General features: G+C 40.9%; 1 protein-coding gene across 2 annotated transcripts in view; it reads left to right on the top strand.

The window, feature by feature from the left end:
* LOC110539076 (rab11 family-interacting protein 4A-like) overlaps positions 1–14493 on the top strand; it is a 94953-nt gene that overhangs the window by 48178 nt on the left and 32282 nt on the right. The window contains exon 1 of one of the 2 annotated variants that reach the window (XM_036939412.1): positions 12927–13034. The exons of the other annotated variant lie outside the window; for it this stretch is intronic. Coding sequence (XP_036795307.1) covers positions 13011–13034 — 24 coding nt within the window. The 5' untranslated portion in view covers positions 12927–13010. Of the gene's footprint in view, positions 1–12926; positions 13035–14493 lie in introns of those variants that run through there. 2 annotated transcript variants of the gene reach the window in all.

Here is a 14493-nt window from a genome sequence, read left to right as displayed (position 1 = left end):
ACCAGGTAACATACCAGGTAACATCCATTATATTACATCTACCAGGTAACATACATTATATTATATCTACCAGGTAACATACCAGGTAACATCCATTATATTACATCTACCAGGTAACATACCAGGTAACATCCATTATATTACATCTACCAGGTAACATACCAGGTAACATACATTATATGACATCTACCAGGTAACAAACCAGGTAACATACATTATATTACATATACCAGGTAACATACCAGGTAACATCCATTATATTACATCTACCAGGTAACATCCATTATATTACATCTACCAGGTAACATACCAGGTAACATCCATTATATTACATCTACCAGGTAACATACCAGGTAACATCCATTATATTACATCTACCAGGTAACATACATTATATTATATCTACCAGGTAACATACCAGGTAACATACATTATATTACATCTACCAGGTAACATACATTATATTACATCTACCAGGTAACACCCATTATATTACATCTACCAGGTAACATACATTATATTACATCTACCAGGTAACATACCAGGTAACATCCATTATATTACATCTACCAGGTAACATCCATTATATTACATCTACCAGGTAACATACCAGGTAACACCCATTATATTACATCTACCAGGTAACATACCAGGTAACACCCATTATATTACATCTACCAGGTAACATACCAGGTAACATCCATTATATTACATCTACCAGGTAACATACCAGGTAACATCCATTATATTACATCTACCAGGTAACATACCTGGTAACACCCATTATATTACATCTACCAGGTAACATACCAGGTAACATCCATTATATTACATCTACCAGGTAACATACCAGGTAACACCCATTATATTACATCTACCTGGTAACATACATTATATTACATCTACCAGGTAACATACCAGGTAACATACATTATATTACATCTACCAGGTAACATACCAGGTAACACACATTATATTACATCTACCAGGTAACATACATTATATTACATCTGCCAGGTAACATACATTATATTACATCTACCAGGTAACATCCATTATATTACATCTACCAGGTAACATCCATTATATTACATCTACCAGGTAACATACCAGGTAACACCCATTATATTACATCTACCAGGTAACATACCAGGTAACACCCATTATATTACATCTACCAGGTAACATACCAGGTAACATCCATTATATTACATCTACCAGGTAACATACCAGGTAACATCCATTATATTACATCTACCAGGTAACATACCTGGTAACACCCATTATATTACATCTACCAGGTAACATACCAGGTAACATCCATTATATTACATCTACCAGGTAACATACCAGGTAACACCCATTATATTACATCTACCTGGTAACATACATTATATTACATCTACCAGGTAACATACCAGGTAACATACATTATATTACATCTACCAGGTAACATACCAGGTAACACACATTATATTACATCTACCAGGTAACATACATTATATTACATCTGCCAGGTAACATACATTATATTACATCTACCAGGTAACATCCATTATATTACATCTACCAGGTAACATACCAGGTAACACCCATTATATTACATCTACCAGGTAACATACCAGGTAACATCCATTATATTACATCTACCAGGTAACATACATTATATTATATCTACCAGGTAACATACTAGGTAACATCCATTATATTACATCTACCAGGTAACATACCAGGTAACATACATTATGTTACATCTACCAGGTAACATACCAGGTAACATCCATTATATTACATCTACCTGGTAACATACATTATATTACATCTACCAGGTAACATACATTATATTACATCTACCAGGTAACATACCAGGTAACATCCATTATATTACATCTACCAGGTAACATACCAGGTAACATACATTATATTACATCTACCAGGTAACATACCAGGTAACATACATTATATTACATATACCAGGTAACATACCAGGTAACATCCATTATATTACATCTACCAGGTAACATACATTATATTACATCTACCAGGTAACATACCAGGTAACATCCATTGTATTACATCTACCAGGTAACATCCATTATATTATATCTACCAGGTAACATACCAGGTAACATCCATTATATTACATCTACCAGGTAACATACCAGGTAACATCCATTATATTACATCTACCAGGTAACATACCAGGTAACATCCATTATATTACATCTACCAGGTAACATACATTATATTACATCTACCAGGTAACATCCATTATATTACATCTACCAGGTAACATACCAGGTACACCCATTATATTACATCTACCAGGTAACATACCAGGTAAAACCCATTATATTAAATCTACCAGGTAACATACCAGGTAACATCCATTATATTACATCTACCAGGTAACATACCAGGTAACACCCATTATATTACATCTACCAGGTACCATACCAGGTAACATCCATTATATTACATCTACCAGGTAACATACCAGGTAACACCCATTATATTACATCTACCAGGTAACATACCAGGTAACATACATTATATTACATCTACCAGGTAACACCCATTATATTACATCTACCAGGTAACATACCAGGTAACATCCATTATATTACATCTACCAGGTAACATACCAGGTAACACACATTATATTACATCTACCAGGTAACATACATTATATTACATCTACCAGGTAACATACCAGGTAACACCCATAATATTACATCTACCAGGTAACATACCAGGTAACATACATTATATTACATCTACCAGGTAACATACATTATATTACATCTACCAGGTAACATACCAGGTAACACCCATTATATTACATCTACCAGGTAACATACCAGGTAACACCCATTATATTACATCTACCTGGTAACATACATTATATTACATCTACCAGGTAACATACCAGGTAACATACATTATATTACATCTACCAGGTAACACCCATTATATTACATCTACCAGGTAACATACATTATATTACATCTACCAGGTAACATACCAGGTAACATCCATTATATTACATCTACCAGGTAACATCCATTATATTACATCTACCAGGTAACATACCAGGTAACACCCATTATATTACATCTACCAGGTAACATACCAGGTAACATCCATTATATTACATCTACCAGGTAACATACATTATATTATATCTACCAGGTAACATACCAGGTAACATCCATTATATTACATCTACCAGGTAACATACCAGGTAACATCCATTATATTACATCTACCAGGTAACATACCAGGTAACATACATTATATGACATCTACCAGGTAACAAACCAGGTAACATACATTATATTACATATACCAGGTAACATACCAGGTAACATCCATTATATTACATCTACCAGGTAACATCCATTATATTACATCTACCAGGTAACATACCAGGTAACATCCATTATATTACATCTACCAGGTAACATACCAGGTAACATCCATTATATTACATCTACCAGGTAACAGCCATTATATTACATCTACCAGGTAACATACCAGGTAACATCCATTATATTACATCTACCAGGTAACATACCAGGTAACATCCATTATATTACATCTACCAGGTAACATACATTATATTACATCTACCAGGTAACATCCATTATATTACATCTACCAGGTAACATACCAGGTAACACCCATTATATTACATCTACCAGGTAACATACCAGGTAAAACCCATTATATTAAATCTACCAGGTAACATACCAGGTAACATCCATTATATTACATCTACCAGGTAACATACCAGGTAACACCCATTATATTACATCTACCAGGTACCATACCAGGTAACATCCATTATATTACATCTACCAGGTAACATACCAGGTAACACCCATTATATTACATCTACCAGGTAACATACCAGGTAACATCCATTATATTACATCTACCAGGTAACACCCATTATATTACATCTACCAGGTAACATACCAGGTAACATCCATTATATTACATCTACCAGGTAACATACCAGGTAACACACATTATATTACATCTACCAGGTAACATACATTATATTACATCTACCAGGTAACATACCAGGTAACACCCATAATATTACATCTACCAGGTAACATACCAGGTAACATACATTATATTACATCTACCAGGTAACATACATTATATTACATCTACCAGGTAACATACCAGGTAACACCCATTATATTACATCTACCAGGTAACATACCAGGTAACACCCATTATATTACATCTACCTGGTAACATACATTATATTACATCTACCAGGTAACATACCAGGTAACATACATTATATTACATCTACCTGGTAACATACCAGGTAACACCCATTATATTACATCTACCTGGTAACATACATTATATTATATCTACCAGGTAACATACCAGGTAACACCCATAATATTACATCTACCAGGTAACATCCATTATATTACATCTACCAGGTAACATCCATTATATTACATCCACCAGGTACCATACCAGGTAACACCCATTATATTACATCTACCAGGTAACATACCAGGTAACATCCATTATATTACATCTACCAGGTAACATACCAGGTAACACACATTATATTACATCTACCAGGTAACATACATTATATTACATCTACCAGGTAACATATCAGGTAACGCCCATAATATTACATCTACCAGGTAACATACCAGGTAACATACATTATATTACATCTACCAGGTAACATACATTATATTACATCTACCAGGTAACATACCAGGTAACACCCATTATATTACATCTACCAGGTAACATACCAGGTAACACCCATTATATTACATCTACCTGGTAACATACATTATATTACATCTACCAGGTAACATACCAGGTAACATCCATTATATTACATCTACCAGGTAACATACCAGGTAACATCCATTATATTACATCTACCAGGTAACATACACTATATTACATCTACCAGGTAACATCCATTATATTACATCTACCAGGTAACATACCAGGTAACATCCATTATATTACATCTACCAGGTAACATACATTATATTACATCTACCAGGTAACATACATTATATTACATCTACCAGGTAACATCCATTATATTACATCTACCAGGTAACATACCAGGTAACACCCATTATATTACATCTACCAGGTAACATACCAGGTAACATACATTATATTACATCTACCAGGTAACATACCAGGTAACACCCATTATATTACATCTACCAGGTAACATACCAGGTAACACCCATTATATTACATCTACCTGGTAACATACATTATATTACATCTACCAGGTAACATACCAGGTAACGTACATTATATTACATCTACCTGGTAACATACCAGGTAACACCCATTATATTACATCTACCTGGTAACATCCATTATATTATATCTACCAGGTAACATACCAGGTAACATCCATTATATTACATCTACCAGGTAACATACCAGGTAACATCCATTATATTACATCTACCAGGTAACATACCAGGTAACATACATTATATTACATCTACCTGGTAACATACCAGGTAACACCCATTATATTACATCTACCTGGTAACATACATTATATTATATCTACCAGGTAACATACCAGGTAACACCCATTATATTACATCTACCAGGTAACATACCAGGTAACATACATTATATTATATCTACCAGGTAACATACCAGGTAACATCCATTATATTACATCTACCAGGTAACATACCAGGTAACATCCATTATATTACATCTACCAGGTAACATACCAGGTAACATACATTATATTACATCTACCTGGTAACATACCAGGTAACACCCATTATATTACATCTACCTGGTAACATACATTATATTATATCTACCAGGTAACATACCAGGTAACATCCATTATATTACATCTACCAGGTAACATACCAGGTAACATCCATTATATTACATCTACCAGGTAACATACCAGGTAACATACATTATATTACATCTACCTGGTAACATACCAGGTAACACCCATTATATTACATCTACCTGGTAACATACATTATATTATATCTACCAGGTAACATACCAGGTAACATACATTATATTACATCTACCTGGTAACATACCAGGTAACACCCATTATATTACATCTACCTGGTAACATACATTATATTATATCTACCAGGTAACATACCAGGTAACACCCATTATATTACATCTACCAGGTAACATACCAGGTAACATACATTATATTACATCTACCAGGTAACATTCCAGGTAACATCCATTATATTACATCTACCAGGTAACATACCAGGTAACATACATTATATTATATCTACCAGGTAACATACCAGGTAACATTCATTATATTACATCTAACAGGTAACATCCATTATATTACATCTACCAGGTAACATACATTATATTATATCTACCAGGTAACATACCAGGTAACATTCATTATATTATATCTACCAGGTAACATACATTATATTATATCTACCAGGTAACATACCAGGTAACATACATTATATTATATCTACCAGGTAACATACCAGGTAACATCCATTATATTACATCTACCAGGTAACATACCTGGTAACACCCATTATATTACATCTACCAGGTAACACCCATTATATTACATCTACCAGGTAACATCCATTATATTACATCTACCAGGTAACATACCAGGTAACATTCATTATATTATATCTACCAGGTAACATACATTATATTACATCTACCAGGTAACATACCAGGTAACATACATGATATTATATCTACCAGGTAACATACCAGGTAACACCCATTATATTACATCTACCAGGTAACATACCAGGTAACACCCATTATATTATATCTACCAGGTAACATACATTATATTATATCTACCAGGTAACATACCAGGTAACATACATTATATTACATCTACCTGGTAACATACATTATAATGTATCTACCAGGTAACATACATTATATTACATCTACCAGGTAACATACATTATACTATACTGCATTGCAGTGCTTGAGGCGTCACTATAGACCCAGGTTTGATCCCAGGCTGTGTCACTGGGAGGCCAATGAGGTGCCGTACAATTGGCCCAGAGTCGTCCAGGTTAGGGGAGGGTTTGGCCCAGCGTCGTCCAGGTTAGGGGAGGGTTTGGCCCAGCGTCGTCCGGGTTAGGGGAGGGTTTGGCCCAGCGTCGTCCAGGTTAGGGGAGGGTCTGGCCCAGCGTCGTCCGGGTTAGGGGAGGGTTTGGCCCAGCGTCGTCCGGGTTAGGGGAGGGTTTGGCCCAGCGTCGTCCGGGTTAGGGGAGGGTCTGGCCCAGTGTCGTCCGGGTTAGGGGAGGGTTTGGCCCAGTGTCGTCCGGGTTAGGGGAGGGTTTGGCCCAGCGTCGTCCGGGTTAGGGGAGGGTTTGGCCCAGCGTCGTCCGGGTTAGGGGAGGGTTTGGCCCAGCGTCGTCCGGGTTAGGGGAGTGTTTGGCCGGCCGGGATTTCCTTGTCCCATCGCTCTCTATCGACTCCTTGTGGCGGGCCGGTGCGCCTGCATGCCCGACTCCCGGTCGCCAGTTGGACGATGTTTCCTACGACACATTTGGTGCGGCTCGCTTCCTGGTTACACGAGCAATGTATCAAGAAGCGGTATGGCTCGGCAGGGTCGTGACCTTCACCTCTCCCGAGTCCGTAGGGAAGTTACAGAGATGGGACCAGACTGTAACTTGAAAATAAAAGAGAGCCGCACTGTCTTCATCAGGGTATGATGAAGTATGATGATGAGGTATGGTTGTACCCTGATGAAGACAGCTTGGCTGTCGAAACGTTGGTAATTAAAAAAATGTTGGGCATCTGAGCTCCTAGAGTGTTCCGGCTCTCTTTTATTTTCAAGTTTTCTACTCCGCTAGCCAGCACCTCGTCTAAACAGGTGTTCTACTCCGCTAGCCAGCACCTCGTCTAAACAGGTGTTCTACTCCGCTAGCCAGCACCTCGTCTAAACAGGTGTTCTACTCCGCTAGCCAGCACCTCGTCTAAACAGGTGTTCTACTCCGCTAGCCAGCACCTCGTCTAAACAGGTGTTCTACTCCGCTAGCCAGCACCTCGTCTAAACAGGTGTTCTACTCCGCTAGCCAGCACCTCGTCTAAACAGGTGTTCTACTCCGCTAGCCAGCACCTCGTCTAAACAGGTGTTCTACTCCGCTAGCCAGCACCTCGTCTAAACAGGTGTTCTACTCCGCTAGCCAGCACCTCGTCTAAACAGGTGTTCTACTCCGCTAGCCAGCACCTCGTCTAAACAGGTGTTCTACTCCGCTAGCCAGCACCTCGTCTAAACAGGTGTTCTACTCCGCTAGCCAGCACCTCGTCTAAACAGGTGTTCTACTCCGCTAGCCAGCACCTCGTCTAAATAGGTGTTCTACTCCGCTAGCCAGCACCTCGTCTAAACAGGTGTTCTACTCCGCTAGCCAGCACCTCGTCTAAACAGGTGTTCTACTCCGCTAGCCAGCACCTCGTCTAAACAGGTGTGCGTTTCTTTTTCTACAAGACTGTAACTACCATATGGGAAGAAAATGGGATAAAAGTACTAAAAAAAGTATAATTTGGGACCTGATGCCTCTGTGCTTGGCACTCAGCATTAAGGAGAAAGATTGGGGGTAAGGTCCTGCTACAGACTTGTGTCCTTTCCAGTGGGTGTACTGTACATCAAGCTGTCTCTCTACAGAAACAGGAGATAGACTAGTGGTGTACTGGTACATCAAGCTGTATCACTACAGAAACAGGAGATAGACTAGTGTCCTGTCCAGGGGGTGTACTGTACATCAAGCTGTCTCACTACAGAAACAGGAGATAGACTAGTGTCCTGTCCAGGGGGTGTACTGTACATCAAGCTGTCTCACTACAGAAACAGGATATAGACTAGTGTCCTGTCCAGTGGGTGTACTGTACATCAAGCTGTCTCACTACAGAAACAGGATATAGACTAGTGTCCTGTCCAGGGGTTGTACTGTACATCAAGCTGTCTCACTACAGAAACAGGAGATAGACTAGTGTCCTGTCCAGGGGTTGTACTGTACATCAAGCTGTCTCTCTACAGAAACAGGAGATAGACTAGTGTCCTGTCCAGTGGGTGTACTGTACATCAAGCTGTCTCTCTACAGAAACAGGATATAGACTAGTGTCCTGTCCAGGGGTTGTACTGTACATCAAGCTGTCTCTCTACAGAAACAGGAGATAGACTAGTGTCCTGTCCAGTGGGTGTCTTGTACATCAAGCTGTCTCACTACAGAAACAGGAGATAGACTAGTGTCCTGTCCAGGGGGTGTCCTGTACATCAAGCTGTCTCACTACAGAAACAGGAGATAGACTAGTGTCCTGTCCAGGGGGTGTACTGTACATCAAGCTGTCTCACTACAGAAACAGGAGATAGACTAGTGTCCTGTCCAGGGGGTGTACTGTACATCAAGCTGTCTCACCACATAAACAGGAGATAGACTAGTGTCCTGTCCAGGGGGTGTCCTGTACATCAAGCTGTCTCACTACAGAAACAGGAGATAGACTAGTGTCCTGTCCAGGGGGTGTACTGTACATCAAGCTGTCTCACCACAGAAACAGGAGATAGACTAGTGTCCTGTCCAGGGGGTGTACTGTACATCAAGCTGTCTCACTACAGAAACAGGAGATAGACTAGTGTCCTGTCCAGGGGGTGTACTGTACATCAAGCTGTCTCACTACAGAAACAGGAGATCCTGCCGTTCCCTCTGCTTCTACCATGTTTGTGGGCTAGACCTCTTATAGTGGTGTTCAGTTCTCTGCTGGTTTAGATTTCATCCTTCTGATAAAGGTGAGAGCCTCGATCAATGGACGTACCAGCAGTGGTCTCCTTCCCTTCCTCCCTCTCCCCTGCCTGGTCACATTGTCCTCACGCCCTGTTAGACCACTGAGACCAGTCCTATATCTGATCATTCTGTTAGCGTTCTGTTCTGTTGTTGTTCTACTGTTGGCAGTTTGGTTGTTTTCCTTGCCAAGTTGTTCAGTCTGTATGAGAACACTACCTCTCAGACAGACAGAGAGAAAAGAGAGAGAGAGAGAGAGAGAGAGCGTGAGAGCATGAGAGAGAGAGAGACAGAGAGAGAGTATGCGTGTGTCAGTCCAGTCAGTTTTTGCCTCGGCGATTAGCAAATTTCCTCTTTCACCTTCCCTGTCTGTAGGAGATTGCTCTGGGCGTTCCGGGCAAGTGTGTGTGTGTGTGTGTGTGTGTGTGTGTGTGTGTGTGTGTGTGTGTGTGTGTGTGTGTGTGTGTGTGTGTGTGTGAGTGTGAGTGTGTGTGTATTAGAGATTGCTTCCTCTGGCCTCCCTGTGGTAAATGCTTCAGATAATACAATTTGTTTCCTTCCACCGTGTCAGTACATCACTATGTCTAGTGGTGTTGCTGACACACAAACAACCCACACACACACACACTCTCTCTCTCTCTCTCTCTCTCTCTCTCTCTCCCTCTCTCTCTCCCTCTCTCTCTCCCTCTCTCTCTCTCTCTCTCTCTCTCTCTCTCTCTCTCTTTCTCTCTCTCTCTCTCTCTCTTTCTCTCTCTCTCTCTCTCTCTCTCTCTCTTTCTCTCTCTCTCTACCTGTAGGTTTGTCAGTGAGATTAAATGACAAGGAAGGTGTGGCTTGAGTCCAGACAGTTTTTTGTATACAGTGCTTTGTTGCTGAGAGTGTAGCTGGTCTGATTGCTCTCTGAGTGAGGGAGTGAGGGAGAGAGAGACAGTCTATTTGACCTCCTTTAGATCCTAAGCCACAGTAACGTGTACTGAGCTGGCTCACAGGTTTTATAGGGAGACTGTATGTCAGTCATTACAACTCTGTATGAATCTACTGACTATAAGCAGTTCTAATTTTATTTGGCTCATTAATCTTTATGGGAATATGATACAGTGAATATGCTGTGCTGCTATGTTTAATATTTTTCACTAGAGGGCGATGTTGTATAGAGAGAGAGAGAGAGAGAGAGAGAGAGAGAGAGAGAGAGAGAGAGAGAGAGAGAGAGAGAGAGAGAGAGAGAGTGTTGCACATTATCAAGGATGTGTGTGTGCTGTCTCTATGTGTGAGCACCTGGGATCTGAACCCAGTAGTTCATTATGCCTGGTCTGGGATCTGAACTCAGTAGTTCATTATACCTGGTCTGGGATCTGAACCCAGTAGCTCATTATACCTGGTCTGGGATCTGAACCCAGTAGTTCATTATACCTAGTCTGGGATCTGAACCCAGTAGCTCATTATACCTGGTCTGGAATCTGAACCCAGTAGTTCATTATGCCTAGTCTGGGATCTGAACTCAGTAGTTCATTATACCTGGTCTGGGATCTGAACCCAGTAGCTCATTATACCTGGTCTGGGATCTGAACCCAGTAGTTCATTATACCTAGTCTGGGATCTGAACCCAGTAGCTCATTATACCTGGTCTGGAATCTGAACCCAGTAGTTCATTATGCCTAGTCTGGGATCTGAACCCAGTAGTTCATTATGCCTGGTCTGAGATCTGAACCCAGTAGTTCATTATACCTGGTCTGGGATCTGAACCCAGTAGTTAATTATACCTGGTCTGGGATCTGAACCCAGTCGTTAATTATGCCTGGTCTGAGATCTGAACCCAGTAGTTCATTCCACCTGGTCTGGGATCTGAACCCAGTAGTTCATCTGAACCCAGTAGTTCATTATAGCTGGTCTGGGATTTGAACCCAGTAGTTCATTATACCTGGTCTGGGATCTGAACCCAGTAGTTTATTTTTGCTGGTCTGGGATTTGAACCCAATAGTTCATTATGCCTGGTCTGGGATCTGAACCCAGTAGTTCATCTGAACCCAGTAGTTCATTATGCCTGGTCTGGGATCTGAACCCAGTAGTTCATTATACCTGGTTTGGGATTTGAACTGACAACCTTCTAGTCCGCCTCTCTAACCTGTTGCTACCTGTTGCTATGTACTGAGTGGGTAGTTTAGTTTATTCCACTAAACATGGCAGCTAAAAGCTGAATTGCGTATACATCAGGAAATTCAAGAAAACCAAAATAAATCAATAAATGGGATACAGTATCAAGAAAAATCAGACGTCACGGATGTGATCAGGGTTGGTGCACAGCTTCCATTTTGGATGGCCAGTTGATGAATATCAATGGTCCTGAGGAGGAGGGGGATCTCAGTCACATTCAAGGAGTCAGAGACAGACAGGTCAGGGAGACAGAGACAGACAGACAGGCCAAGGAGACAGAGACAGACAAGTCAGGGAGTCAGAGACAGACAGGTCAGGGAGACAGAGACAGACAAGTCAGGGAGACAGAGACAGACAGGTCAGGGAGACAGAGACAGACAGGTCAGGGAGACAGAGACAGACAGGTCCCAGGAGACAGAGACAGACAACTCAGGGAGACAGAGACAGACAGGTCACAGGAGACAGAGACAGACAGGTCAGGGAGACAGATACAGACAGGTCACAGGAGACAGAGACAGACAAGTCAGGGAGACAGAGACAGACAGGTCATAGGAGACAGAGACAGACAGGTCAGGGAGACAGAGACAGACAGGTCCCAGGAGACAGACAGGTCAGGGAGACAGATAGATCCATAGCAGCTGTTATTATGTTCAGCCTGGGGTTTGTAGTGTGTGGGTTTTTACTCTTGTTTGTGAATACTGGTTGTTCTGCCAAAACAACACCAGGATGTACGTACTGCTGTGCACTGGGATTTCTCTTTCTTTATATGTGCACAGGCTTGTACCATTTCATCAAGATAGTCTCTAAAACCATTCAGATGTGAAGGTCTGAACAATGTTGGTTTCAAAATAAAGCTCGGTTAACTCAGGTGTGCCTCAATCTGGCCCAGAGGCAGGTATTCTGTTTAGGTGCAGTTACATAAAGCTGCCACAAGTGGCGCCGGTGTGCCCTCCTCCACTTGTTCACAACCCTTAACACACCAGAGAGAAAGAAGGGCAGGTGTGGTAGCAGTGTTTGTAGCACAGCCAGCTAGCCTTCTAGATGTCTACACAGCCAGCAGTACATGTAAGTACAACTTCACTCAGACATCACCTTCTACTGTAATGACAGGTACAACTTCACTCAGACATCACCTTCTACTGTAATGACAGGTACAACAGGTACAGCTTCACTCAGACATCACCTTCTACTGTAATGACAGGTACAACTTCACTCAGACATCACCTTCTACTGTAATGACAGGTACAACTTCACTCAGACATCACCTCCTACTGTAATGACAGGTACAACAGGTACAGCTTCACTCAGACATCACCTTCTACTGTAATGACAGGTACAACTTCACTCAGACATCACCTTCTACTGTAATGACAGGTACAACAGGTACAACTTCACTCAGACATCACCTTCTACTGTAATGACAGGTACAACTTCACTCAGACATCACCTTCTACTGTAATGACAGGTACAACTTCACTCAGACATCACCTTCTACTGTAATGACAGGTACAACAGGTACAACTTCACTCAGACATCACCTTCTACTGTAATGACAGGTACAACTTCACTCAGACATCACCTTCTACTGTAATGACAGGTACAACTTCACTCAGACATCACCTTCTACTGTAATGACAGGTACAACTTCACTCAGACATCACCTTCTACTGTAATGACAGGTACAACTTCACTCAGACATCACCTTCTACTGTAATGACAGGTACAACAGGTACAACTTCACTCAGACATCACCTTCTACTGTAATGACAGGTACAACAGGTACAGCTTCACTCAGACATCACCTTCTACTGTAATGACAGGTACAACTTCACTCAGACATCACCTTCTATTGTAATGACAGGTACAACAGGTACAACTTCACTCAGACATCACCTTCTACTGTAATGACAGGTACAACTTCACTCAGACATCACCTTCTACTGTAATGACAGGTACAACTTCACTCAGACATCACCTTCTACTGTAATGACAGGTACAACTTCACTCAGACATCACCTTCTACTGTAATGACAGGTACAACTTCACTCAGACATCACCTTCTACTGTAATGACAGGTACAACTTCACTCAGACATCACCTCCTACTGTAATGACAGGTACAACTTCACTCAGACATCACCTTCTACTGTAATGACAGGTACAACTTCACTCAGACATCACCTTCTACTGTAATGACAGGTACAACTTCACTCAGACATCACCTTCTACTGTAATGACAGGTACAACTTCACTCAGACATCACCTTCTACTGTAATGACAGGTACAACAGGTACAACTTCACTCAGACATCACCTTCTACTGTAATGACAGGTACAACAGGTACAGCTTCACTCAGACATCACCTTCTACTGTAATGACAGGTACAACTTCACTCAGACATCACCTTCTATTGTAATGACAGGTACAACAGGTACAACTTCACTCAGACATCACCTTCTACTGTAATGACAGGTACAACTTCACTCAGACATCACCTTCTACTGTAATGACAGGTACAACTTCAC

This window comes from Oncorhynchus mykiss, chromosome 12 (assembly GCF_013265735.2).
Source record: "Oncorhynchus mykiss isolate Arlee chromosome 12, USDA_OmykA_1.1, whole genome shotgun sequence".
Taxonomy (NCBI): domain Eukaryota; kingdom Metazoa; phylum Chordata; class Actinopteri; order Salmoniformes; family Salmonidae; genus Oncorhynchus; species Oncorhynchus mykiss.
The sequence above is the reverse complement of the archived record's forward strand: the minus strand, read 5'-3'. Positions and strand labels throughout refer to the sequence as shown.